Raw genomic sequence first — 27,085 nt, 5'->3', positions numbered from 1 at the left:
TCCAATCACACGCTCCTTGCAGTTAAAATTATCAAAACATTATGTTAGGAGCTCTTTAAAAAAGTTGTACTTCAGTCATACTCCCTACTTTAGCGCATCATAATGACTGCAGATTGCACTTTACCGCAGTGACAGAAAGCAATAATGCTTTTACATAAATAAATTATTTATATTGATACACAAACAAGATCAAATGAAACAAATGCTAGAGATTACACCACGTCTTGTAATTATGATACACATGAAGCACACGAAGCAGCTCCCTTCAGCAACTCTACTTCTGACGATCCATTAATTGTTGAAGAATTGCCTGTCAACAACACAAACAACAACTCATGATACCCATGTGGTCTGGTACACGTTATTTTCGTCATTAAGATCAACGACGATGACATAAAACCTAACAAAAAGTTCTGATACATGTTAAAAACTTTTCCTACATTGTGATTAAATTCCTCGAAAGATCGGATTCAGTTGAGCTTTTGATGCATTTATCCACTGCACAAGTTATTATAAATTGCAAGCACATGCAGATAAAAAAAACACAAAGTTTTGTTGTAGTGACTTACAGGACAGGATCCGTATGATTTCATCCCCTGATGTAGTTCATGGGATGAGATTAAAAGTTTTACAGGACCGAATTCAATGGATTGATTCTGTCCTCTGTTGTCGGCAAACCCAATTAGTTCACGTTGTAGAAGGTGTTCGAATGCCTGCAGAAGTGAAAAGTGAAAATGTTCTGCTAAAATGTAACACAACAATAAGATTTGTTATAACACAATTTTAGCAAGGAGCTAAGAGTACCCGTAAGCAAACATTTCTTGCAAAATAGTCAGCTGTCTTGACCGAATCGTGTATGCTTTTATACTCTGCCAGACATACCAAACATGTAAGCGAAAACTTAATAATAGGACTTAGAATGACAAGAATCACATAGTCACCTTTCATTACAGCGTTGAAATTGTATGAGTTCTGCTCTTTAACTTCCAACCTCTTCATGCATACCAGAATATAAAGTTCCAATACAGAGCAATCTGCTTAAATCGTTGATTTTCATAAGAAAAAAAAAGGAGAAAAGTAGAAAAGAAGAAGACAGGAAACAATACATCATTGCTTTGCTTCGCTTCATAGTTATATACACAAGTCTTTGGCAGGCAGAAATGATGGATATGGGAGGAACAAAGAATGCAGATAATGAAGTCCAACAAAGAAAGATATAAATTCTCAGACCTTTTATGCATTCCAACTTTGGATGCCTTTGGATATTTGAAAGTGCGGTTTTGAAGTTTTCTAGTGACAGCATTCCAGATTCTAAATCCATATCAGAAACAGCGCGGAATCTAGTATCATGGTCCACGACGAGTAACTTTAGTATATGACGAATGATGAACACTAAAAGCAATACATTCATTCAATTCTATCACGTTCAAAAGAAAAACTTACAGATATCTTAACAAATGTTTGACGGTTGAATCAAGATTCAGATATGTATTAATAATCTCTTTGAATCTCTCATCAGCCAATATAGTCTGTAAAATGTCAAGGACTTTACAAGCTGAAGGATCTGATTTGCTAGAATACTATAGAATGAAAAATTGTTTTAGATGAATATTCTATGTTATCTCATTAAAAGACATAGTCAGGAAAGGATACTTGAAGTTTTGCATTGAATGCAATAGCATAGTCTGGTGGAAAGCTTGAGTCTGTTGGCAATAGTAAAATGTGCTCCAACAATCTGCCTCGTTTGGAAATTAAGAAAATCAGAAAAGCAACTACTACATTGGAAGTGTCAATATTTGGGAAGAAACAATAACAGCACCCAAGCCATAAGTTAATAACTTTACCGTTGTATGTCTTCATAAGCAGGAGGAAGAAACAAAAGCTTTCTATGTGAAAAACGAGATCTTACTCGTTTGTCCAAAAGCATATCAGCATCCTGCATGAAAATTTCTTCTCAACTTTGATGCAACTAATCCATATGCTAACATTAAAACCTAGGCATTCACAGTTATGGCAACAAAAGTTAACAAGGCAAAGATCACAGCAATTTTAAAGCAACATACCAGTCGCGAACTCACACCAATGACAACAGCTTGAGATGTAACTGACTGCATTGCATCAAGTAAACTATAAAGCAATCTCTGTTTTCCCTGTAAGGAACCATAAGTGAAAAAGAAATATTGAGTCAATGGTTGTTTATTTTTATTCTATAAAGACAGCGTGAATTTAAGAACTCAAAATGGCATTTGCACCGAATGAGTTGCACAACTTGCAGAGATGCGACATGGGTCAAAATTCATATCAGTCAAGACTCATAACATATTCCCGTGAGTAACCGACAAGAAACTCTTTAAGGTATGCGTAGGTTTAGCTTGTAAGTCATACACTTCTTACACCTTATATGTTGCACAATATTCACATACCAAATGGCGTCTTGTCTTAATATTTATAGTTGATACTTCAACCAAAAGCACCCAACCAGAGTCAATTTTGAGAAAACAAGTATGCTCATTTGAGCTCTGATCAAGCAAACCCCTTTCATGAAAGCTCCAGTAGAGAGAGAAAAAGTACTATATTTTCTCTAGGTTATAATTACATTTTCATTGACATTCTTCTAACATTTAGTTTCAGTAGACCGAAGAGTGTGCTTGTTCTTTATGTTTCAGTCTGCACGTACTCTTCTTCAATAAAAGACTTAAATTACTCCTTACGAAAGGATAAACTTTCCTACGATTTCCAGTGTAACTTTGCAGCCCGAGATAAGATTCACAAGTTTTTTACATGTTAACTAATTGCTTTTCACAAATCTTCACCAGTTTCAAAGAACGAAGAAGCCAAAGATAAATCATGAATGTCAAAGAGCAAGGCTGCAGAATTGAAAAACAAACGGGCAAAGGAAGATGAGGTCTTACCAGAGCAAACAAGTCAAACTCATCCAACACAAAAATAATTGTTTTATGCGCTAATCCACACTCCCTAATTAGCAGAGAAACAGATCTGTTAGAACCTCTAATCCATATGACAAGAATCGCACCACGGAAACTTTATACGCACCTTAACATGGCTATCATAAACTGAGAGTTATCATCAAACGATGCCTACAAAATGATCACAACATCAAGAAACCAGAAGTTTTCGGAAGTACAATGCTTCAAAAGTGGTTTCAGATAAAACTATGCACGTTACCATTCTCGAGAACACCAAATGATGCTCCACGCATAGCTGCCTAGCGATTTCCTGAATGACCAACAACCATATTAAACAAAGAAAAACATAATGTTACCATCTAAGATTCCTGAATGAATCATCACAATTTCAACCCCAGACCTGAAAAAATAAAAAGAAAAGTAGACAGAATCATCAACCTTGAATGCGCAGTTGTCACTGTTATGTAAAAGGCCACTCAACCTAATCTGCAGCACAATTTCCAATCCAAATTAAATTGCAAATAAACATTTAAACGGGATTAAAAATAAAAATAAAAGCAGGAAAATGCAAAGATATTATAGAGAATAAAAGTGAAAAATGCAAGCATACCACTGAAATCATATCAGGAAATTCTTGTAATAAATCGCTGAGCACAAGCTCCAATACCTAAGACACGAGTAGAATAATAAAATCAACTGTATATTTATATTACAATTATAAGAGGATTGAAGAGGAACTACAATGGAAAATTTGGGGGGCATACGGCAATTTTTCCGGAACCACGGGGACCCAGAAGCAAAATGGAGTTGTTGCAGGCCTCAGTGATCGAACTCGAAACTAAAAATTTCAACTTGCTGCAAAAAAAATAAAAAAAATAAGAAAATCAAAGCCAAAAAGCCCCCAATTTTTTATTTTTTAAAATTGAAATTAGGGTCGAAGCGTTTGATTTGAAGGAAATTGGGGACCTGTAGTTTGAGTCGTCGGAGTGAGAGAGAGCTTTGAAGGCGAAATTTGGGTCGCAGAGCCGGCTCCGGAGCAGACATAGGGCTTTCTCCGCCGGATTTTCCCGCGCCATTTCGAGAAGCAAGCTCGGAGCGGGATGAAATGAGACGAGGGAGAAATGGCGGGAATGAATGCGCAGTCGGTTTATACAGTACTCACATGTGCCCCACCTAAGACCGAAGGCCCAAGTTAAATATGGGCCGAACTGAACCTTTTCTGTGGGCCGAAATTGCTTGTGAGGCCCATTCTACGCCACACATTACGTCATCGGCGCATAGTAGAAAACAAATAGAGAACCGGCTACGATGCGCCATTGGCTGCGATTCCAAAAATATCGTCCCGACGAGCTGAAGAAAGAAGCACCGACCAGTCATTCGCATTCAGACGTCGTTCAGAAGAACCAGAGGAAGAAGAAGAAGCAGCGAACTTGCAGTTGGAAGCGTCGGAGGAGAGATGGGAAGCATCAGTTATGCTTCCATTTCCAACTTGAACTTCATCCGGAATCACACCCACAATTGCTTCGACTTGCGGGGACCAATCAGAAATCAGCTGGGTTCCGTTCGAGTCCACCACTCGAGGAGGCTGAGACCGGAGCTCAGTGCTCTGCGGATCCGGAGGAGCCTCCGCGGTGACGTCGTTTGCTACGCTGTTGATGATGATTTGAGAGAGAAGCAGCAGGAGTTTGGCGCTGGACCTGGGGTTGGGTCCGCTGTCAAGGAGAGGCCTTCTACTGGTAACACTTAACATCCACAATTTGTAAAAAAAAAAATTCACTGAATTTGTTATTAAGTTAATAAGAGCTAAACATGGATTTTCTTACAATTGTTAGTAATTCTAGTGCTTTTGATTCTTTGCTAATCTGAGTAATTTGAGTATGTTTAGAAGCAAAATATACCTTAAATCTGATCTGGGAGCTCTGTAATATCCGTTAAGTATAATAATTGTCTGGTACTGATTCAAGAAGTAATTTGTAATTAACCCTGGTAAGCATTTTGCTGGCAGGAAGCACTTTTGCTAGAAGTGCTTTTCTTAGAAACACATTGAACTTTTTACTAAAAATCCAGTGCTTCTTGAGAAGCACCTCTAGAAAGCGCTTCACTTCTAAGTTTTTCTTCCAAATGTAATTAGAAGTGCGTTTGATTGAGTGGAAGAAAGTGCTTTTGCTACTACAGAAAAGAAACCGAGTTTATTTAGCTCCTAGTGTAATTTGGACCTTTTTCGAAAACAATTCGTTTGTACAGGTTTTGCTTCTGTAAAAGCATATAAATTTACTCACTTATCACAATTTAGATCTTGCCTTGAGAAAGTACGCGTTAATGTTTTCAGTTAGAAGTTTGACATGCCATTTTGATGTACAATATAGATTTGGTTGATGGAGTGAAAGAAGACAATGGAGGAAGTTCGATTTCCAATTTTCTGTATCCTAGTCAAGAGCTCCTCCCGGATGATAAAGAGATGACCATATTCGATCATCTGGAAGAGCTGCGTCAGAGACTTTTTATATCAGTTATAGCGGTTGGTGTTTCTATTGGGGGGTGCTTTGCATATTCTAAAGACCTTATAGTATTTCTTGAAGCTCCGGTTAAAGAACAAGGTGTAAAGTTCCTGCAGCTAGCTCCTGGCGAGTTTTTCTTTACTACTATAAAGGTTAGACTCAGTGAATATCTATCCGGTCCTTGAAATGATTGCTGCATTTAAGATTTTGTTTTCCGGAAGTGCAAATCAGTCCGGCTAGCTATTGCGGAAGTGTAATGAAGTGTTGTAGGGACTTTATGATTAGTATTTCGCATAAGAATCTCAGTCTTAAATGAGAATATTACCTCTTGCTCCTTTTTTTCGTGTTTTCATTTGGTTATTTCAGAAGTAAATCACTGTAACAAGAAAGTTCTTTTGATTGTTTACTGCAGGTATCAGGATATTGCGGCATTCTATTGGGGAGCCCCATCATTCTGTATGAGCTTATAGCCTTTGTTCTCCCAGGATTAACGAGAGACGAGAGAAAATTTCTGGGGCCAATTGTTTTAGGCTCATCGGTTCTTTTCTATGCCGGTATCACCTTCTCCTATATGGTGTTGACACCAGCAGCCTTGAACTTTTTTGTTACGTATGCAGAAGGTGTTGTGGAATCTTTATGGTCCATCGATCAATACTTTGAGTTCGTACTTGTTCTCATGTTCAGCACAGGCTTGTCTTTCCAGGTAACGACTCTCCTCTCAAGTATTCGTAACCGAAATTTACTGTTGGTTTGTGCCCCTAAAATGCATGCATTGAAGTGGATCTCTCAGTAGAAGCTCCGTTAACAAATTACCTTTCATCTTATTATAGGTTCCGGTTATACAATTTCTCCTTGGACAAGTCGGTCTGGTATCAGGAGACCAAATGCTATCAATTTGGAGGTATGTTGTGGTTGGCGCTGTTGTGGCAGCTGCTGTGGTTACCCCGTCAACGGATCCACTCACTCAGCTTCTTCTGGCAGCACCCCTCCTCGGTCTTTACTTAGGGGGTGCCTGGGTGGTTAAGCTTACTGGCCGGTGAACCCTATTAAACGCATGAAATTTATTTGCAGTATCGCGCATTCAATGTTTGTAAGGATCTTTACATTTGCAACATGTAACATAAATGCGATCTTATATAGAACGAGGGTGGATTCTAAACTCGAATTCAAATGTCAAAACAAGATATATTTTCTTCTCGAAAACAAAGACTTACAAAGCTCTGCAAATTCAAATTCATCTCTCTCTCTCTCGCCTAACTGTTCAAATCAATATTCTGCACACTGGTTTCTAAATCAACAGTATTAGGAGAGGCCACTTCAGATTCGAGCTGTCTCAATGAACTCTTCAAACAATTGCACGCCTGACTAAAAGCTTCCAGATTTCCGTTGAGATTCTGCAATTCGGATTGCATATCATCAACAAAACTGGAGATTTTCTCGGATGCTGCGTTGATAGCCGGAACCTCTTGTGGGGGATATAAACAAGCTCCAAGCTCGTCTATTTGTATTCCGATTTCTTTACACATATTCAACAATTTCTCCAAGGAATCCACAAGATTACTGCTGCCGTTTGGGTTTTCCAGTTTAAGCAAACCGCTGATGGTGCGAATTAGTTCCTTTATTACCACAAGAGCCTCTGACACAACGGCAATTGCCAATTGAGAAACTCTCATCTCTTCAGGTGACAAGTCGTTGCCCAGATCACCATCACTTAAAATTTCATCATCATCGGGTTCAATCTCTGCTTCAGTAGAAGGCTCAATAGAGGATTCATCTGTCGGGTCAGAGGAAGCTGGCTTAAGCTCCTTCATCTCACGAAGAACATCCTTCACCGAAACTGCAACCTTGGTCATTGCTCGCCCAATTGCTGTAATATTTGTGGCAGGTGTCATTTTGAGAGCAGAACACGCTTCCCATACTGCACCGACCCACTGTGGAATTGAGAGTTTCCCATCTTTATTCCGTGCTCCTGCAAGTGTATGTTCCAAGTGAAGATGAGGTTCCTACTAGCTAAAGTAGTCGTCAAATCTTTAGCCAAGACAATTGCACTTCCAACTACCATAATATGCAATCAAATAGACTCTAATGGTTATTAATCAGCATTAGCCTCCAAAATTTGATGTCAATGATCTACACGAAAGCTAACTCTAGAAGCTGAAGTTCATGGTCACTTTGAAGTCATACACCTGAAGTTCATGGTCACTTTGAAGTCATACACCAATGACAGTGTGTATGTGATTTCAACAAAAATACAAAGCATGCAGTGATTTTTAAGAACAAGAAATGCTACAGAAACAATGTATGGTTTAGAGGGGGGAGAGAGAGAGATTACCATACAAAGAGATAGATTCCTTCCACAGCTTAAAACTGGTGTCAACAACTTGCTTTACAGACGTATGGACACAAGAAGCTAGCGTAGGCCCTGCACCCACTGTACTCCCATGTGAAAGCAGAAGAAAACCTTGCAGGGTATTGAAGTAGGAAACCATGTTTTCTTCAAGTGATCTAACTTGCGGTGTTTCTCCTCCGGTCCAAAGCATTCCAACTGCATTATCGAGTCACATTTAGTCACTTGAGCATCAGGCATTATGCAACAGAAGGGAGAAGAAGAAACTATACAGCCAGATCACGAATCGAAACATAGATAGACATATACGTCAGATCTCCATGGCGCCTTTTTTCGGAGTACATGATCACTCAAGGCACATTGAAGAATATGTTGTTGAGTTACAGAAGCATATTTGTAAGGGTGATAATGCTAGGGAGACTAAATTTGCAAACTAAATGATATGTCACCAATACGATTGAGCATGTTAATCAACGCTTAAGAATAAACCAATCATCAACTTCCATATCCTTTAGTTTCCAAAATTTAGTCTCCCTAGCATTACCCTATTTGTGAAGTCCAGAAAGGTGAAATCAGAATTCCTTCTATAAATTTTCCAGATTTTGCCATTCGAAAGGACACGTTTTCGAATTAACTATACCAAGATATTAGCAGTGGACACAGATGACAAAAAAAATTAAAATAAAAGCAAGAAAAAAAAAATTGAAGATTGATAGGACTTACAAATGGTAGCTTGTTTGGAGACTTGATCGCCCATCTTTGTGACCTCCACCCAGCTCACCTTCTCAAGTGTTGAAGGTGCGGTTTGATCCAACACCTGATTTCATCCAATTCAACAAACAAAACCATAAAAAAATAAAAAAAGAAGGAAAGATTGAATTTCTAGAGACAGAGAGAGATTGAACCTGGAAGGTCTCGTGGACGGTGTTGAGGTGGTGATTGAGAGTTCGAGTCAGTTGGTCTCTCTCGGCTCGGCCCATCGCTCGGCGTTTGACGGAAGGAATTGCAGCTGCAGCAGCGGATTCTCAAAATTCTCAGAGGTTTAGGGGTTTTGTGGAGGGGAAAATCTTCTGCCGCCAAGTGCCAATAGGGTAACGCGATTAACAGCCAGTTCCGTTAAGCGACGACGTCTCGTCTTTTGTATTGGGCTAAATGACCTTCGGCCCGTTATGGCAATGAGCTTTTATTTTTATTTATTTAATTTTGTACTAGCGTATGAATTTTTTTGCTAGACCAATCTTAATTAGATAAGTAAACTAAATCTAGGATAACAAGGAAACTTAGGGAAGAGAGAATAGTTGAAACTAGAGTGGCTAAAGTGGGGAATTATTGGGAATACCGATTTGTGTATGTGGAACGGTGTGCTTTCTCACAACTTAACCACAAAATCTATCCATCACTTTTTTAGGAAAAGTATGATATTTGTTGATGAGGTAAATGAATAAGTACAATTGTTTGGACCCAAATTTACACCATCGGCCTATGCAATCAAGGCCGTTGAGTGAGCATAGCTCCCAACCTTCGGATGGAAAAGTAAAGATAATTTTGTTATTGTTAAAGGATAATATGATGGTTTTTATCATAATAATTATCTTTTAATAAGAATTATATTGGCATCTTCTTAAACCAGATAAATAGGATGCAAATTATATCCCAAAGCAGTACAGTTCGAGTTGATTTGGGATGTCTAATGGCACTTGAAAGCTAAAAATGAATTTGAAATTCATTTGATCAGGATGCATGCATGGATGGGTTTAAAAGGTAATGAAATTATGATGATGTGATAAGCGTGGGATTTGATGGTCTTGGATAATGGTGATAAGAAACCTAGGTAGGCTAGGTTATTTGAGTAGTGATGGATGTTGTCAGATGAATTGATGATGGAATCACAATGCATGCCGTGTGAAAGACTACTTCCCATATAACTATGTACTGCGAATTTGGTGGTGATTATCTCCAAAAAAAGGAACCAACCACACCAGTGCAGGTGGATTGGTGGTTGTTTAGATAAACATTATTTGTTCAAATCCAAGCATGCAGGCTATATTAGGATTCAACGTGACAAGACGAAACACAAGGATTGAATTTGGTTGCATTTTTGACTAAGTTCAGAGTCTTAGTAAGGTTTATCTGAGGCTTAAGTCAGTGGAAGAGTTCTAATTGCATGGCAGAGTCTTTATCAGCTCATCAACCAACACAGACTCATCCTTATAAATACAAGACACCGTGCAGCAAAAAAAGCCCTCTCCAATTCAACACACAAAACTGTCCTGCACAAACTCTCGCTTTACGCGAAATCTCTCAACAACCTTGAGATTTTTATTTTCTTTTTCCGCCAACATATTTTCAGTTTGGATAAATAACACTGTGAAGGCAACCGACGAACATCTTCAGTTTGGATAAACAGCATTGTTGCCGTAAAATCAACCGACCGAGGAGCACCTTCAGTTTGGATAAATAGCACTGCGTCGAGGCCAACTGGTTATCTATCCAAGTCTCGGTCAAGAAGGATTTTTGAATCCTTATTGGCAGAGGTCATCTCATTAGCCTTCTTGGCGAAGTAAGGTGTTACAGGTTACTACATTCAGCACATTGAAAGCCGAATTTGATATTGAGCTTTGCAAAACTAGCAGCCTTTTCAGACTCTAGAACCCGAAGGCCGATACGTGTTCCTTTCTCGGCCACAGTAGCAAGATCAAGAAGTCAGCAGCGCGCTTAACGCAGCATCAACACATTTTACTCATCGGCTGAGCTCGGTCTACGAGTTGGCACGTCCTACACACAACCGAAGGATGTAGTTAGCTTACTAATTACTTGGCCTGCGCGCCACGTAGGCTTGGTAGTTTTTAGGGTCAACAACAATACAAGGATATGATGCCTTTATTTAGGCCTGGATAAAACATTGTCAGAGATTTCAACCTGATCGAAAAGAAAAAAGTATCCCGCACTAATTACAATTAAATTTTATCTTCGAATAACAAATCACCAATTATATCTAGAAGGTCCTTGAACTTGCTCCATTGAAAGGCCATACCTTTACCACTTACTTTAATCTAAATCTAGATATATCACTTCCTCTTAAAAGTAGGAAATATATTCATACCAATTTCATATACTTTCCTGCTTTTTAATTCTCCAACAATATGTTGTATACGCTTAAGAAATCACAAACAGGCTTGTGAATTTCGAGTTCAAATATTCGAAATCGATGCTGTCCTTTTTAAGATCACACAACTTCTTCCTTTCCCTTTTGAATTTACCTTTTTATTCCCAATGTTGCACAGCTTTGGATTAATGACAGAGTAAGGAGCTGCTTGCAGACTTGTATTTCAATAGAAAATATGGGAAAGTAAAATATACAGCCTCTATCTTCTTAAACCTGAAGGCGAAAATAAACTCATTCCTAATATAATAAGTGAACCCATCCGAAAGGGAAACAGATTTTCCCTAATATCTTTGGACTTTTAATGTATGTATGTATATCTATATATATCACGTCACAAAAACCAAGCTTCCCTCATAATAATATTCAAAGAATCTGATAGCACCACCACCATTCTCTTGTACCTCCTCCTTGGCCTCCCCCTCCACAGCACAGTAGTGCATTCAAGAGATGGAAGCGCAAAATTCCGAACGTGAGCGTATAATCGAAGTACGTGAAGATGTTCCCGCTATAGAAACCAGCTTGAGTGGGACAAAGATATGTCGGGATGGATCCTGCGGATTTTTAGATGATAAATCTAGTTCCAAAGATGCACAGGGACGTTTGGCATCCATGCGCAAGCTTATGATAGCAGTTGCACTTTGTTTCGTTTTCATGAGCGTGGAAGTTGTTGGCAAGGGCAGAGTCAAGTACAAGGCTTCTTTAGGCTATAGCATAGGGAGAGTATGGCTCTTCAAGCTTAAAAATATTAATTTTTAGGTTAGTTTATGATTTTTAATTGTCATATTTCACATAAGAAATGAAATTTTTTATTAGTAAGCTTATTTTTAAGAATAATAAGAGCTAATAGATGTTAAATAAACTCATCACTTTAACCAATGGTTCCTTATTTTATTTACTTGAAAGCTTTGAAGACTAGAAACCTAGAAAACATAGTATAAAATTCTTGCTTTAAATTACTACATTCAAGTTTTTACTATTATATAACTTTATGTATGTAACATAGGATTAAAAACTTGATAATTTTAGCTTAACCTACCCACCGAATAATTTCTGACTACGCCATGGGTTGTTGGAGGTATCAAAGCCAACAGTCTTGCAATTCTCACCGATGCAGCTCATCTGTTGACGGATGTTGCAGCATTTGCAATTTCTTTGTTCTCAGTTTGGGCATCGGGATGGGAGGCAACTCCTCGCCAGTCGTACGGCTTCTGCAGGATTGAAATACTAGGCGCTCTAGTTTCGGTCCAGCTGATTTGGGCGCTTTCTGGGATCCTTGTTTATGAAGCCATTGCAGGACTTATCCATGGTAGTGCAAGTGAAATTCAGGGCTATATTATGTTTCTTGTTCCTAAGTCTTTTTTTTTTTTTTTTTTTTTTTTTCGAAAACCTCGGCAGGATGAGGTAAATTTATTGATAAAAAGAAGTTACACCTAGTTAGGGGGGACATAAACATTAGCCCTCATAGAACAAGAAAAACGAAATACAAAGAGGAGGGACATACACCTTACCCCTTTTGAAAAAGAAAATACTAGAAAAAAGAAAGGGGGGACATAGATCATACCCCTCTTTAAAAAGAAAATACAAGAAAAAGATTGGGTGGACATATACCCAAACCCCTCTATAAACCTTAAAAGGTAAGAACCTGCAAGACAAGCTGCAAAGCGAAAAAGGAAATCCAAAAAGATTAGGTAAAAAAGGGAAATCACACATCAAGAAGGGGAGACAAACCTGTAGGCTGGCATGCCCAAGAAATCTGAGTGCATATGAGGAAGAATCTCTATAGGAGGAGCAGAATGCCAAACAAGTGAAGATAAGAGAAGCCCTAAATTGGCTAATTTGTCAGCAACATCATTCCCTTCTCGAAATGTATGAGAGCAACGGAAAACCATGTTTTGCAATTGGAGAATACAATTGTTCCAGCATGTCTGGAGTGATCAAGGAGGAGAGAAGGATCCAGAAGCGAAACAGGATATCACGTTAGAAGAATCACTTTCAAGCCATAGATTTTGCCAACCCCGCGCATGAGCCAATTCCACAGCAATGATGACAGCATGGAGCTCCGCATAGAAAGAAGTATGATGCCCCAAGCTTAGGGAGAAACCACCAAGAAAATAGCCTGCAGAATCTCGGAAAACCCCGCCACAAGCCGCAGGACCCGGGTTACCTTTAGCAAGGCCATCAGTATTCACTTTGACCCAAGAAAAAGGAGGGGGATGCCAAAGAACAGGGACTATAAAAGGAGCTTTACAAGATTTAGCCGAGATTCCAAGAGAGACTAAAAGTTGCCTATCCAAAATGCCTTGTACATGACCAAGGGATGAGAACTCCAACCTGGCTAATCCAAGCCAAGGTGGAATGGCAAAGGCGTGAGAAGGAAGAGGGTTTACTTTCAAACTTCACTTTGTTACGCATCTTCCAAATAGCCATTAGCAAGAAAAACCTTGAAGCTAGCCATACATTACGAAGTTGTGGAGAAAACCGTTTTAACACAAAAGTAAGCCAAAAGTCAAACTTCACTTTCTACGTTTGGTTTAGTGGTTAAGATTAGCATGGCATTCTTATTTTGTCATGAGATCATGGATATGGACATGGACAGGGACATGATAATCATCCTCATAGTCATGAGGATCCCGATGAGACTCATAACCATGGGATTACTGTGACGACACATCACTCTTACCATCATGAGGTGCACTGCAATCACGATGGCAAACACCGTCATATAGTTGAAACCGCGGAACCTCTACTCAAGCATAGCTGTGAAGGTGAAAAGAAACCGAAGAAAAATGTGCAGGGGGCTTATCTTCTTGTACTTGGCGATTCCATTCAGAGTATCGGAGTGATGATTGGTGGAGCAATTATATGGTACAAGCCCGAGTGGTAGATTGTTGATCTGATATGCACCCATGTATTCTCAGTAATCGTGTTCTCGACCACAATCCCGATGTTGAGGAACATTTTGGGTGTTCTGATGGAGAGCACTCCGAGAGAGATTGATGCTACAAAGATTGAGAAAGATCTCTGTGAGGTGGATGAGGTAGTTGCCATTCATGAATTGCACATCTGGGCGATAACTGTTGGTAAGGTACTAATCGCTTGCCATTTTATCGTTAAGCCAGATGCTAATGCCGACATGGTACTGGAAGAGATTATAAACTACATCAAGCGAGAATATAATATCAGTCATGTAACGATTCAGGTAGAGTGTCAGTAGAGTCTGAGAGAGATGATTTGCCAAAGTTTTTGAGTGTTTTAATTAGGTCAGTTTTGTGTTTTAAGACTTCAATTTTCCTCCATAGTTAGAAAGATCATCTGTTATCTCTTTGGTTGCTCTTATATATGTTTCTGATGTAAGACTTCACTTTTGTCAACATACTAAACCATAGTTACAAATAAAATTCCATCTATATATCATTCGTTCGAAATCGCCCAATAGGTTATTTTCTGATTTTTTTTTATACAAAAAATATTTTTATTTTAAATTAATTTAAACTGTGATCAATGTCGCAACTGACTCATGTGTGGGTAAGTTTCTCTCAATACACACAAATACTTGAAAAAATTTGGCATTCTAAAAGGGAACTGGGAATTTGGGAGGTCACTATAAGTCATATAGAAACAGGGTTTAATATCCCGCTAATGTATGTTTAGTGTCGTTCAAGTTCATTTTCGATCAAAGTTTATAATCGGGCCTATTTGTGCATACTTCACCAAACACAAAACTTGCCAAATTTTGTATCTTGTAGGGCATATGTTTGGGATTACTTCTAGAATGACTAAAAGTCTTTCTGATAATAAAAAACACTTTTATGAACATGTGTGGATCATGATCTCTTGTATCACCACGTGATGTGTGAGACAACATGCGGATATATAGCCGGGTACGTTCACGGTTTAGTAAATTCAACTGCAAAAGTGCTGATATGTAAGATCTGATGGCTCTATATAAATGATGAATTATCTTTGTGAGAAATCTTTTGTTTTTCTTTTTTCGTCCTATCGCATAGCTTCGAGCCTGTCCTCTTCTTAATTTTTTTTTTTTTTTTTGAATGCCGTCCTCTTCTTAGTTTAATTTGAAATAGAAATATCGTTTGTAAATTTGTAATCAATCTCTGATTGCACAGGGCACAAGGAAGATATGAGGCCAATCTCTTATCTTGCAAATGATTTCTTAACTCGATCAAAAACTCACTATTATGGTTCTGATCGATTGAGATTAAAATATCAAATTATATGCTTTGTGCATACGAGTTCACAATGTATTTCAACAATGTGAGTAAAATTGAAAATACCGAGAAATATAAAGCTCTGATAAATAATAAAAGAACACTACTTGCTCGTTATAGTTAAAGAGTCATTTCTCTTTACCTATAAAACCGTTGACAAATATACATAAGCGACGTAGGAAAGCATTTTTGAACATGTGCTAAATTGTGGTATGCATGTACGGAGGAACAAGTACGAAGCCAAGATTTTCCGTCAACCTTTGCTTAGTGGCACAATTGATTATCCAATTGAAGCCTTCTTCTCAAATATCCTCTCCCTTGCCTTCCTTGCCTGAAAAAACAAAACCCAAATTCTATGAAGATCCGGAAGAAAAACTAAGTGCTACTAGACTAAATGATCATATGCCGAAATTATGAAGAGATTGAAGTTAGAAATAGACCTGCTTTTCCCAATTTGTACGAATTGTTACCAAGGAGAGCAGAACCGTTTGCACAAAAGAACCAACTTGTATCCCAATCCAAAGTCCCCTTCCTCTTTGGTGTACCAAGAAAGCCAATAGTGCAGCAACTGGGATCCCACAGAGATAAAATGCTCCAAGGTTTACGTAAGCCCCTATATGCTGCCACCCAGTTCCTCTAGCAACACCTGATTTTTAATCTCGAGATTAAAAATTTAAACAATGTAATTATCTCTAAGCAAGATGCTTAATTAGCTTATTGGCAGTAAAAATATAACAAAACATTTAACCTGTAAGGACCCCTTGAAAGCTGTCTAGAATAAGAGACAGACAAATTAGAGGTGCCATGGCTATGACATAATCGACGACGTCCTTCTCCTTGCTAAAAATGTAGCCAAATATGTGCCGGCAGGCGAACAGGGTTGTGGTTTCTATACTGGTCTCTATGGCTGCTAGAAACACTGCGACGCGAGCAGCTAAACGCGCACCTTCTGGGTTACCGGCTCCTAGTTCATTTGCAACCCTAGTACTATACAATTTTGCATGCAAAATGTAAAGTTAAAAAGATCGATTTGTTAGTTAATTTTTATGCAGATTTTAACTGTATTGATTAAGCATACCTTACTGCAGCACCAAAGCCATATGGTATTGCATAGAGTGTTGAAATGGTCTGGAGACTGTCCAGAAACAATTTGATTAGATCTAATCAAATCCAAATTCAAAAACTGGTTTTAAAATTTCTACATAAATTATAGAACGAAAACATAAAAACTTACCATACAGACAGTACTGAAGTTTCGAGGGCCGGATTTGGTAAAAGCCCGGAGAGCAAGATAAGCAATTCGAATGACCACCACTCAAGGCTACAAAAGCCATCAACAAGAATCAATTGCAAAGACTTTTGACGTTTACTGAGGAGCTAATCTCGCCTAATCCTGTATTTATTTACTTATTTTTAATTTTAAAAAAAACAAGGAAATATTTTATGAAAACATGTCAGAAAATTCTAGTTGAAGAGCTACCATAACATTAGTGCAGAAGGGATTGAAAAGCGAAAGAACTCTCCGATTCCTTCGAATATCTCCTTAGAAATGGGAGCTCGGGTTTTCGAACAGGCAGAGGAAAACTTCATGTACATTCCAAGTAAAATCAAATTGAGCCAGTAGGATATACTGATTGCTAATGCTCCTCCAAGGTGATCCAGCCCGGACTTGAAGACGAGAGCCCAACAGAGAGGAATATGGATCAAGAGGGTGACGACAGAGCTTACAAGCATAGGAAATGTCAAACTTTGTGCCTGAAAGTATCTAACGAGTGGTTGAAGGGCAGCATGAGCGAAAAGACCAGGTAGAAGCCAGATTGTGAATTTTCTGGCTTCGCGAGAAATGTCAGGGTTTTGACCCATCAAAATTAGTAACTTGTCCATGAATATCCATATCAAAGATAAAGGAAGACAAACTAAGGTGAGGGAAAATATAGCAGTGTAAGTATGAAGTCCAACTTTCTTAAATTCTTCTGCTCCAAATGCTTGTCCACATAAAGTTTCCAATGCACTTGCCATCCCTAGCTGTCAGCATGTTACAAAAATATACTTAACTAGTTTCTACAAACAACGAAAGAACAAAAATGGAGGATGAAAGGCTTACGAAAAGACTAAAGCCGGTGACCCCAGAGAGGGAGATAGCTATGGAGGTGCTAGAGAGAGCAAGCTCGCCAAGTTGACCTACCATCATCATCGAAACAACGCGCAATAAGCTCTGGGATAAGTTCACAGCAATCATGGGTGCTGCTATGTAACACAACCTCTTTGCTTCTTGGAAGGAAGAACGCCATGTTACAACGGGTGCTTTCACATCGACCATGACCTCTCTCTAGGATGAAGTAATAGTCTGTACTCTCCAAATTTCCATTATTTATGGAATTTTGAGTAAATTAAACTCACGTTTTCGTGCTATTTCTTGTTTTTATTCTCTTCCTTTAAGAAAATACAAAGTGAGATTATTGATTTAAGGGAGTTTTAAAGAAAAGCCCACGGTACTGTTCACTTTAACAAAAAACCACATTTTTACACTAAAAAGTCACTCCTGATACTATTCACTTTATCCTTTATTTTGTCCTTATCATTAAAACTCAAATTTTCAAGCTCTTTTCATTAGTTTTCCTTTGATTTAATCCACACCTAAGTTTGTGTGTATGTGTGTAAACTCCAGGAATCAAAATAAACAAAATGTAGATGTTGGCTTGTATTGGATAAGTGGTTTTATCAAAAGGATAGCAGAGTAAATGAATAAAACTCGACGTAGTTCTTTTAGCACGAAATGTTTCTCGATGAATAAAATTAAGCTCATCAAGCTTAAATCAGTTGTACAATGCATTATCCATCATTAGAATTTAGACACCTTCATTGATATATCCTCTCCCTTGCCTTGGTTGGAACATAGAAAAACCCAACGTATGTTAAGATCCTTGTAATTAACAAAGGCTGGTAAAATTGAGAGATTTTTCAATGGACTGGTATAAGGGTGGTACACTACGTGTCACTATACAAATGGTGAGATATGTGTACTAAAAAAGTTAATAACTTAAAAAATGAAATTTCCCACTTCTATTAAAACACATGGTGTACCACTTATGTTCCCGTCACAATTAAAAATTTGTCGGTAAAATTAGGCAATTTTAATAATAAAATGTTGTTGTTTTGTATTAGCTGCTATATCAATGAGTTTTACTATAACCTTTGTCTTTTGGTTGCCAAGACAATAAAAAGGAAGTACCAATACCGAGGGCGAAGTTTCAAGAAAACGATTTTCAGCTTATAGTATAGAAAAATGTTTGCACGAAAGCGAAAGCGAGTAGAATGGTTTGCACGAAAGATAAAGCCGGTGACGCCACAGAGGGAGATGGCTATGGAGGTGCTAGAGGGCAATAAGTACCGAGGTAGAATCACGGCAACATGCATTTTGGCAATAACAAGATCTCTTCCATATCTGTCTGTGAAGTGTCTTGGCCACCTTTTGCACGCTCAGCCTGCGTTAAAGTAATATACACACAACTATTCGGTCTTGGTTGGTTGATCACTAAATGACGGTACGGTCGTTACCACCGAATGACTAACTGTTCGGTCTTGGTTGGTTGATCAACTAAGTATCCGGTCTTGGTTGGTTGATCACTTATTTGACGTAGTGTGTCGAAATATTGTCGAAAATAGCGGCGGGATTCTGCTGAACATTATTTTAAGATGCAATTTTACTTCTTTTTCCGGCCTTGTGTTCGATTAATTGATTTTCTTGAAGAATGATATAAGAATCTCTGAATTTAGAAGAAAAATGGAAGTCTTTCCAGAAAATAGATGCGGAAGGCGATCTAAATTATTGAGTGGTTGGTGTTGAATAAAGAAAGTTGTGATTCCACCATAACGATTTTTTTTCCTAAGTCAAATGCCTAGAAAAAAAATTGTATAAAATATAGCCATTTCTTGTACATAAATAGGATCACCTCCTCGAAACAACAGGGATGCTGGCTAGGACTAGTTCAATTGGTGCTCTGGCTAGGCCAATTACTGAGTGGAATCAACAACTTACATTAGTACTTACATTAGCTTAGATGCAGTGGTATCCGCATTTTTTCACTGAGAGTTCCAGATTGAAGAAGAGGCATATCAAAATATGGTGCGGCAAAACCCAAATCGAGATGAATGGAAGATGCATTTGGAACCAACTTGTTTTTCTAGATTAGTCGAGGTATTCATTGAAAAGTCTTAATGCTACCTTCGACAGTCTTGAGACCGTAAAAGCAATATGGGAAGTAGCCTAACCTATAAGCTCCTGCAGAATCTTTCCTCCCATCAATATAAAATTCATTCTCAACATTGACTGTACAAGTTGGGAAGCGGTGAAAATGGAGGAAGAATCGGGAGGGGGGTGGGGGTGGGTTTGTTGGAATTTTTGATTGGGTATTTTAAAATGCAACTCTTCATTAGTCACTTAATACTATTCAATTTGTTTTAAAGTCTTAATTTCAGTCTTTATTTGTAAAACCAAAACTGATGCTTTAAAAGGGGTTTATAATGTTAGCATTTGATTGTGCAATAATGCTCTTTGAATTCACATTATCTGGCCAACGTCCGTTTGTGATTAAGCCTATATATACACTACTATTGCGTAAATAAAAAGATGAGAAATATAGAGCTCCAATCTTCTGTCCCTTTCACTTCTCTAAGTCTTCAATCCATATCTTTCATTGTTCACTTTTATACTAAAGTAAATATTGGGCTGTTCATCCAATTCAAGTATTGCGAGTGTAAGCTTACAAGGATTATAGATTGTTGTATTCTGAAAGGTAGGGCGCCATAATCTGCTACATCGAGACTTAGTCTTAGAGAGGCGGAATGTACTCTTAAGAACAGTGAACTTACACGCCTCAACCTAAATCTTGTTCTAATCAAGGATCGATGAAGAGTATTCTCTAAAGGATCAAGTAAAATTAGTTAGATGTTTGTTAAATGTTTGTTAGGTTTCTTATGTAAATAGACAGATTAGACAAGGGTATAATTGTAATTGTAAGGGCAGTATATTGTCTATATATACACTGCCATATCATTGTAACTTTTAATAAAGAATTAATATAAGAGAGATATTTAGAAACTGTGATTTCTACATGGTACCATCGCCAAATCGCCTCACGGCTTCTTCGATCCTGTCATTTTCTTCTGCTCCTTTCTGATCTTCTTCTCCGGTGAAATTGATTGCGTTGTTCTTCTACTTCGATTCAGGTTCTCGACTTCTTTTTCTTGAATCTTCATGGCGTCTCCCTCTGCATCCTCATCTCCAATTGAGTCGGTGCCTCCTCCAAACCCTAATTCTTCTTCCCCAAATCTCAATTCCTCTCAAATGTATAATTCTCTTACGATCCAGAACATTGGCAGCATGGTTCCGATCAAGCTCCGGCGATCCAATTATCTGCCATGGCGTGCTTTGTTTGCTCCGATTCTTCGTCGCTACAAGCTCCTTGGGATTGTTAATGGCACTGAGCCTTGTCCATCTCCCTTTCTTCCTGATCGCTCTCTTAATCCTGCTTTTGAGCAATGGTATGAGAAAGATCAGAATCTGCTTATCTGGTTCAATTCAACGCTCTCTGAGGAAATCATTCCGTTCACAGTCGGTGTCTCTTCCGCTCGTGATCTCTGGCTCAAACTTGAGCAACGTTTTGGTGGTGTCTCGGATGCACACATTCATCAATTACGTTCGAAGCTTCAAAATATTCAGAAAGGTTCTCAGTCCATGTCTGACTATCTTCAACAAATCAAGGAGATCTCCGATTCTCTCACTGCTGCTGGTGTATCTTTCACTGATCGTGATCTCATTGCCGCAACTCTTGCTGGTCTCTCTGATGATTTTGAATCGTTTACTGATTCTATCTTACTTCGCCTTTCGTCTACTTCTTTGGATGAATTACATGGCCTGTTGCTCACTAAGGAGTTATCCATGGAGCGTCGTAAGAAAATCTCTTCCTCTGAGCCTTTTCATGCCTTTTCTGTGCAAGGTCAACCGCCTCTACTTCCCACACCACCACAGGCTCTTGCTGCTCAGACTCCTGGAGCATCACCACTTCAGAATTCCTTTCGGTATAATTCTAACCGAAGCTACAATTGTGGTTCTAATCGAGGCTACACCCGTGGTTCCAATCGAGGCTCCAATCGTGGTTTTAATCGTAGCAACTCCAACTCTAGTTTCTCTCGTGGTTCTTATAATTCTGGATTCAACCGTCATGCCTCTCCTTCAGGTCACAAAACTTCTTGTCAAATTTGTGGTTCTACTAGCCATGAAGCTCTTGATTGCTTCGACAGAATGAATCCAGAAATCTCAGGCAAGTTTCCCCCAGCTAAACTTGCTGCCATGTGTGCTCATTACACTGCGAAGTCCTCCAATTCTTGGCTCATAGATTCGGGTGCTACCTCTCACATTACAAATGATATCTCCAATATTCAATCTCCAACTCCTTACCATGGTGAAGACAAGGTGTACATCGGAGATCGTAAAGGTCTGTCTATTGCTCATACTGGCACATCTACTTTGCATACTCCTGCTTCTTCTTTTCAATTACACAATGTTCTTCATGTGCCTCATATGAAACATAGTCTACTCTCTGCCTATCAGTTTATCAAAGATAATGATTGTTCATTGACTCTTGACATTCATGGATCCTCTGTCAAGGATCGTTTTACGGGGAGGACGCTTTTGCGGGGCCCAGTTAGAGGTGGATTCTTTCCTCTTCAAGGCTCTTTTTCCTCCAAAGCTCCTACCTCTCCTACTGCACTAGTAAGTAGTTCTACTAATGTTCGTATTTGGCATAGCAGACTTGGTCACCCCTCTTCTGTTATCTTTCGGAAAGTTCTGTCTACGAATAAAGTTGTTGTCCAAGGCAGATCGTCTCCCGACTTCTTTTGCAAAGACTGTGCTTTGGCAAAGAATCACAAGCTTCCCTTTGGTACTACTCCATCTGCATCTTCGACCAGTCTTGAATTGTTGCATTGTGATGTCTGGGGGCCGTCTCCTGTTGTATCCGTCAGTGGCTATAGATATTACTTGCTTATTGTTGATGATTACAGCAAGTATAGTTGGTATTTTCCCTTAAAGTCTAAGTCTTCTGTCTTTTCAATCTTTGTGGAGTTCAAATCCTATGTAGAGAACACTATTGGTAATAAAATCAAGGTTGTTCGATCTGATTCAGGGGGTGAGTTTACAAGTCATCAGTTTCAGCATTTTCTTAAACTTCATGGCATTTTACAACAGTTTAGTTGCCCTCATACTCCTGAGCAAAATGGATGCGTTGAAAGGAAACATCGCCATTTGGTTGAAACTGCTCGTACACTCTTAGTGCAATCTCAAGTGCCTCATATGTTTTGGGTTGAAGCTTTTTCTACTGCTATCTATCTCATTAATCGACTTCCACTTGGTGGTCTACTGCAATCCCCTTGGGAACTCCTCTTCTTCACTTCTCCGGATTATTCTCGCCTTCGAGTTTTTGGCTGTGGCTGTTATCCCTGGCTCAAACCCTATACGACTTCCAAGTTGGATAGTAAGAGTAAATCCTGTGTATTTCTTGGGTACAGTCTTCAACACAAGGGGTATCGTTGTCTTGATCCACTTACCCAACGTGTTTATATCTTTCGGCATGTACTATTTGATGAGACCACTTTTCCATTCCATACTCTATCCTCTGCCACTGTTCTTCCCCCTTCTTCATTTGCTGATACTTCCCAAGTCAATCCTGTGTCAACCTGCAATTTCCTATACATGCTCCTTCTTCCCCTGCTCCTTTGAGTTCATCACCTACTCCTTTGATCAATCCCTCCAGCACACATTCTCCTGTACCTCCACTGCATTCTCAAGTGCATCCCTCTCCTGTGCCCTCTTCAGTCACCTTATCTCCACTCTCCTCTCCTCCCACTAATATCCATCCTATGATCACCCGATCTAAAGCTGGTATCTCTAAACCCAAAGCCTACTCAGCCACCAACCATCCTTTACCCGACACTGTTGATGTTATTCCCTCTACTTATCTTCAGGCCTCTAAACATGCCCATTGGAGATCTGCTATGCAGGATGAGTATAATGCCCTGCAGTCCACATGCACTTGGTCTCTCGTTCCGTTTCAATCTCATCAGAATATTGTTGGCTGTAAGTGGGTGTTTCGGGTTAAGAAACATCCGGATGACACTATAGATCGATACAAAGCTAGGCTTGTGGCCAAAGGCTTTCATCAGCAAACTGGTTTGGATTACAAGGAAACGTTCAGTCCAGTTGCCAAACCAGTCACCATTCGCATTCTTCTATCTCTTGCCGTTCACTGTGATTGGTTTCTCAACCAATTGGATATCAGTAATGCTTTTCTGCACGGAGACCTTCAAGAAGATGTCTATATGCAGCAACCCCCTAGTTTCAGTGATCCCAATTATCCTAATCATGTCTGCAAACTTCGAAAATCCTTGTATGGATTGAAGCAAGCTCCTCGGGCCTGGTTTGACAAACTCTTTGTAGTTCTGAAGTACTTGGGATTCCATCAATCACAATCTGATGCTTCTTTGTTTGTAATTCAAACACCTGTCCCTATCATTGTCTTGGTGTATGTCGATGACATTCTTGTCACCGGTCCAAGTCCTACTGCTTGTCACAGTTTCATTCAGAAACTCAATACTATTTTTCCTGTGAAGGACTTAGGCCCCTTGCATTATTTTTTGGGTCTTGAGGTTCAGAGATCCTCTGCTGGTCTTTTCCTACATCAAAGCAAGTATATCCTTGACCTGCTTCAAAAGACAAACATGGCTGGTGCTAAACCCTGTCTTACATCTCTTGGGTCGGTCCAACTTGATCACACAGGTTCCTTGTTACCTGATCCACACGAGTACAGATCCATTGTTGGTGCCTTGCAATACTTAACTTGGACCCGCCCTGATTTATCTTTTGTTGTAAATCAGGTCTGTCAATTTATGCATGCTCCCCGTGCACCACATCTTCAAGCAGCTAAACACATTCTCAGATTTCTGAAAGCAACAGTCAGTCATGGTTTGTGGTTCAAGAAATGTGATATTCATCTTACTGCCTATTCTGATGCTGATTGGGCCGGCTGTCCTTTTGATCGCCGCTCTACTAGTGGATATTGTATATTTCTGGGATCCAATCTTATCAACTGGAGTGCTAAGAAGCAACCAACGGTTGCTCGTTCCTCCACTGAAGCCGAATACAGGTCGTTAGCCCACACAGCAGCTGAAATCACATGGATTTGTAAAGTGTTCAAGGATCTTGGTCTTCACCTTCCTCATGTTCCTTCTCTCTGGTGTGACAACCTGTCTGCAATATCTCTTGCTTCCAATCCAGTTTTCCATGCTCGCACCAAGCATATAGAACTTGATTACCATTATATTCGAGAGCTGGTCCTTGCCAATCTTCTCAAAGTTCAGTATGTGTGTTCTCAAGATCAGTTAGCCGACATTCATACCAAATCTCTGTCTAAATCCCGATTTCTATACTTGCAATCCAAGCTTTCTCTTGGTCCTTTTGATGCATCCAAGTTCAGCTTGAGGGGGTGTAAAGGATCAAGTAAAATTAGTTAGATGTTTGTTAAATGTTTGTTAGGTTTCTTATGTAAATAGATAGATTAGACAAGGGTATAATTGTAATTGTAAGGGCAGTATATTGTCTATATGTACACTGCCATATCATTGTAACTTTTAATAAAGAATTAATATAAGAGAGATATTTAGAAACTGTGATTTCTACATTCTCTACCTACCAAAGATAAGTATTTCATTGTTGTTTCATTATTTTTATATGGTTTACCATTTTTGTAAAGGAAATTTTATTTAAATCCATGTAACCTCTGTTTACACCCAACTTAAATTTTAAATGTTAATTGTCTATTACCCGATTGCTGAATTACTATTAAGTACAAAATGAAATTAATAATAAAACTCAAAATTATCAATAAACTCAAACATTATAATTAAACCCTAGGATCACTCTTTGTCTATCCTACGTTCATTCCGGCTAAAACCCTAATAGCTCTCATAGAGAAAACCAAGTTTATTTATTTATTGATGGATCGTGATTTTGAAGTTTTGAATCCTCCAATTTATCCTACGTTTATCAAAATACCAATGCACCAATATTAGTTCCAGCTTTACTAGCTAAACAACAGCCAAAGGCATCGAACGATCGAAGCTCCCACAAAGAGCTTTAGCTTGACTCGATTTCTTCTTCTTCATTCCTCTTTTGATGATCTCCTCCTCTAGTCCCATAGATTTTTTCCCAAATGAAATTGAGGCCTGGGTCAAGATATGTGCCATATTACTATTGTCTTTTGTTGCACCTCTATGAATAAGTATCCTAGTAATCCCAACGTAGTGCAAAGACTCAGCAATCTGCAGTGCAGTCACACCTTTGTTAGTTCAAGCTTCAGCATCATCTCCTTTCTTTACCAACATCTCAATCGCTTCCGCATGTCCTGACTCTGCTGCACAGTGCAACACGGTGTATCCAATCCAGACTTGAATATTAGAATCCAGCAGAGAGGAATATGGAATAAAAGAGTGGCGAAAGAACTTATGACCATAGGCGTTAATAAACTCTGAGTTTGGAAGTACCGAACGAGTGGATGAAGAGTTGCATAAGCAAATAGAGCAGGAATAAGCCAGATTATGAACTTGCCGGCTTCACGAGAAATCACAGGGTCTTGACCGGTGAAAATCAGTATCTCCTCCATATAAATCCATATCAAAGATAAAGGAAGACAAACCAAGTTGAGAGAAAATATGGCAGTGTAAGTTTCAAGTCCAAGTTTCTGACATTGTTCTGCTCCATATGCATGCCCACACAGAGTTTCCAGTGCACTTGCCACTCCTGTCGGTTCAAACAGCAAGTTACAAATCAAATTAGTTTTGCGAGACAGATTATTTCTACGCTAAAATTTATGTGGTTATGCCAGTTGATCATGGCAGTTTGTACCCGAGTTCAAATCTCATCTCAATAGACGTAGTAGCTTAGAATATCATATTGTGAAAAGATATGGACTTTTGATTCATAAAAACAGAACAGAAGTTTCATGCATTCTATACATGGTAAGGTTAATTGGGATTTCTACCAACAGAAACCAAACAAAAGATGAAGAAGAAGATGGAAGGAAGATAGAGACTTACAAAAAGACTGAACCTGGTGATGCCGGCGAGGGAGAAAGCAATGGAGGAGCTGGAGAGAGCAAGTTCACGCAGGTGACCAACCATCGTCACTGAAATGAACCGCAGGATGAAGTGGGAAAGAACCACAGCAACCATGGGTCCTGCAATGCCTCCCAACCTCTTCACTTCTTCGAAAAAAGAACCCCATGTCAGACAACAACTACTACTACTTGAATTTCTACTTCTTCTTTGTTGCTCTTTACTGTAATCTGACAATAGCAAGCTCCCTTCCATGGCTGTGTCTTTTGCTGTGGAACTCAATCGCCGCGGCGGCATTTGCAAAGAGTGGTTTGTATACCGCCAATATGACAGCAAGAGAAGCAAACCAGTTATGTAGCATCATTATTTGCATAGTGGTAGTTTACATATTTTCTAAAGATTCTGTGCAGATTTTTTTAATATTATACAAAAATGGAGCAATTATTTGCTTGCTTTATTTGCTAGGCTACAAAAAAAGAGCCAATGTGACAGCAAGAAAAACAGAGCAAATATTATACGGCTGATTTGAAATGAATAAAAAATAAAAATCACGTTTTACACGTTAATTTTCGATATAGGGGTTGAGAAAGAAGTAATCCTTGTATTGGATGTGTGAATAAATTGCATAACTCAGCTGAGTTTTTGTCAACTTTACACATCTTATCATGATAAATTTGCTGATTCAGAACTCAGCTGTTCTTTCTTGCCGGATATTGCAGTACACTTTCCGGAGACATTCTGATACAGATGTT

At 38.9% G+C, this 27,085-nt stretch overlaps 3 protein-coding genes and 2 pseudogenes across 4 annotated transcripts; 2 read left to right on the top strand and 3 right to left on the bottom strand.

Annotated features, from left to right (window-relative positions):
* Nucleotides 1-21: 21 nt before the first annotated feature.
* LOC137733037 (origin of replication complex subunit 4) lies at nt 22-4,028 on the bottom strand. 2 transcript variants are annotated; one of them, XM_068472264.1, is made up of 16 exons: nt 3,894-4,028; nt 3,692-3,782; nt 3,538-3,594; nt 3,366-3,413; nt 3,187-3,237; nt 3,055-3,098; nt 2,913-2,976; nt 2,064-2,150; nt 1,845-1,936; nt 1,654-1,735; nt 1,444-1,529; nt 1,231-1,340; nt 942-1,034; nt 805-869; nt 570-713; nt 22-310 (listed from the first exon to the last, which is right to left on the bottom strand). In XM_068472264.1, the coding sequence occupies exons 1-16, from the start codon at nt 4,001-4,003 to the stop codon at nt 275-277; spliced, it is 1,260 nt and encodes a 419-aa protein (XP_068328365.1). In that variant the 5' UTR covers nt 4,004-4,028; the 3' UTR covers nt 22-274. The 2 variants fall into 2 exon arrangements, with proteins under 2 accessions (XP_068328365.1, XP_068328364.1); XM_068472263.1 differs by lacking the exon at nt 22-310 and having other exon boundaries at nt 356-713.
* A 221-nt stretch (nt 4,029-4,249) lies between these two features.
* Nucleotides 4,250-6,653, top strand: LOC137731743 (sec-independent protein translocase protein TATC, chloroplastic-like). Its single transcript, XM_068470937.1, has 4 exons — nt 4,250-4,663; nt 5,294-5,577; nt 5,838-6,128; nt 6,256-6,653. The coding sequence occupies exons 1-4, from the start codon at nt 4,384-4,386 to the stop codon at nt 6,463-6,465; spliced, it is 1,065 nt and encodes a 354-aa protein (XP_068327038.1). The 5' UTR covers nt 4,250-4,383; the 3' UTR covers nt 6,466-6,653.
* On the bottom strand, nt 6,546-8,953 carry LOC137731742 (uncharacterized). Its single transcript, XM_068470936.1, has 4 exons — nt 8,678-8,953; nt 8,496-8,589; nt 7,758-7,970; nt 6,546-7,394 (listed from the first exon to the last, which is right to left on the bottom strand). The coding sequence occupies exons 1-4, from the start codon at nt 8,750-8,752 to the stop codon at nt 6,679-6,681; spliced, it is 1,098 nt and encodes a 365-aa protein (XP_068327037.1). The 5' UTR covers nt 8,753-8,953; the 3' UTR covers nt 6,546-6,678.
* Nucleotides 8,954-11,385: 2,432 nt separating this feature from the next.
* LOC137730542 (metal tolerance protein 1-like) lies at nt 11,386-14,152 on the top strand (annotated as a pseudogene).
* A 1,154-nt stretch (nt 14,153-15,306) lies between these two features.
* On the bottom strand, nt 15,307-26,706 carry LOC137732346 (protein DETOXIFICATION 12-like; annotated as a pseudogene).
* Between the last annotated feature and the right edge of the window lie 379 nt (nt 26,707-27,085).

The sequence above is a fragment of the Pyrus communis genome, chromosome 4 (genome assembly GCF_963583255.1).
Source record: "Pyrus communis chromosome 4, drPyrComm1.1, whole genome shotgun sequence".
Lineage (NCBI taxonomy): Eukaryota > Viridiplantae > Streptophyta > Magnoliopsida > Rosales > Rosaceae > Pyrus > Pyrus communis.
Note: the sequence above shows the minus strand (reverse complement) of the source record. Positions and strands in the feature narration are given on the sequence as shown.

Excerpts from the sequence above, each read along its gene's own strand:
- LOC137731743 (XM_068470937.1), top strand. The coding sequence starts at position 4,384 with ATGGGAAGCATCAGTTATGCTTCCATTTCCAACTTGAACTTCATCCGG. Across the intron at positions 5,578-5,837 it reads TTTTCTTTACTACTATAAAG|GTATCAGGATATTGCGGCAT; the intron begins GTTAGACTCAGT and ends TGTTTACTGCAG. Across the intron at positions 6,129-6,255 it reads GCACAGGCTTGTCTTTCCAG|GTTCCGGTTATACAATTTCT; the intron begins GTAACGACTCTC and ends ATCTTATTATAG.
- LOC137731742 (XM_068470936.1), bottom strand. The coding sequence starts at position 8,752 with ATGGGCCGAGCCGAGAGAGACCAACTGACTCGAACTCTCAATCACCAC. Across the intron at positions 7,971-8,495 it reads CTCCAAACAAGCTACCATTT|TTGGAATGCTTTGGACCGGA; the intron begins GTAAGTCCTATC and ends TCGATAATGCAG. Across the intron at positions 7,395-7,757 it reads GGAATCTATCTCTTTGTATG|GAGCACGGAATAAAGATGGG; the intron begins GTAATCTCTCTC and ends ATACACTTGCAG.
- LOC137733037 (XM_068472263.1), bottom strand. The coding sequence starts at position 4,003 with ATGGCGCGGGAAAATCCGGCGGAGAAAGCCCTATGTCTGCTCCGGAGC. Across the intron at positions 3,595-3,691 it reads GTGGTTCCGGAAAAATTGCC|GTATTGGAGCTTGTGCTCAG; the intron begins GTATGCCCCCCA and ends CTCGTGTCTTAG. Across the intron at positions 714-804 it reads CAAGAAATGTTTGCTTACGG|GCATTCGAACACCTTCTACA; the intron begins GTACTCTTAGCT and ends TCACTTCTGCAG.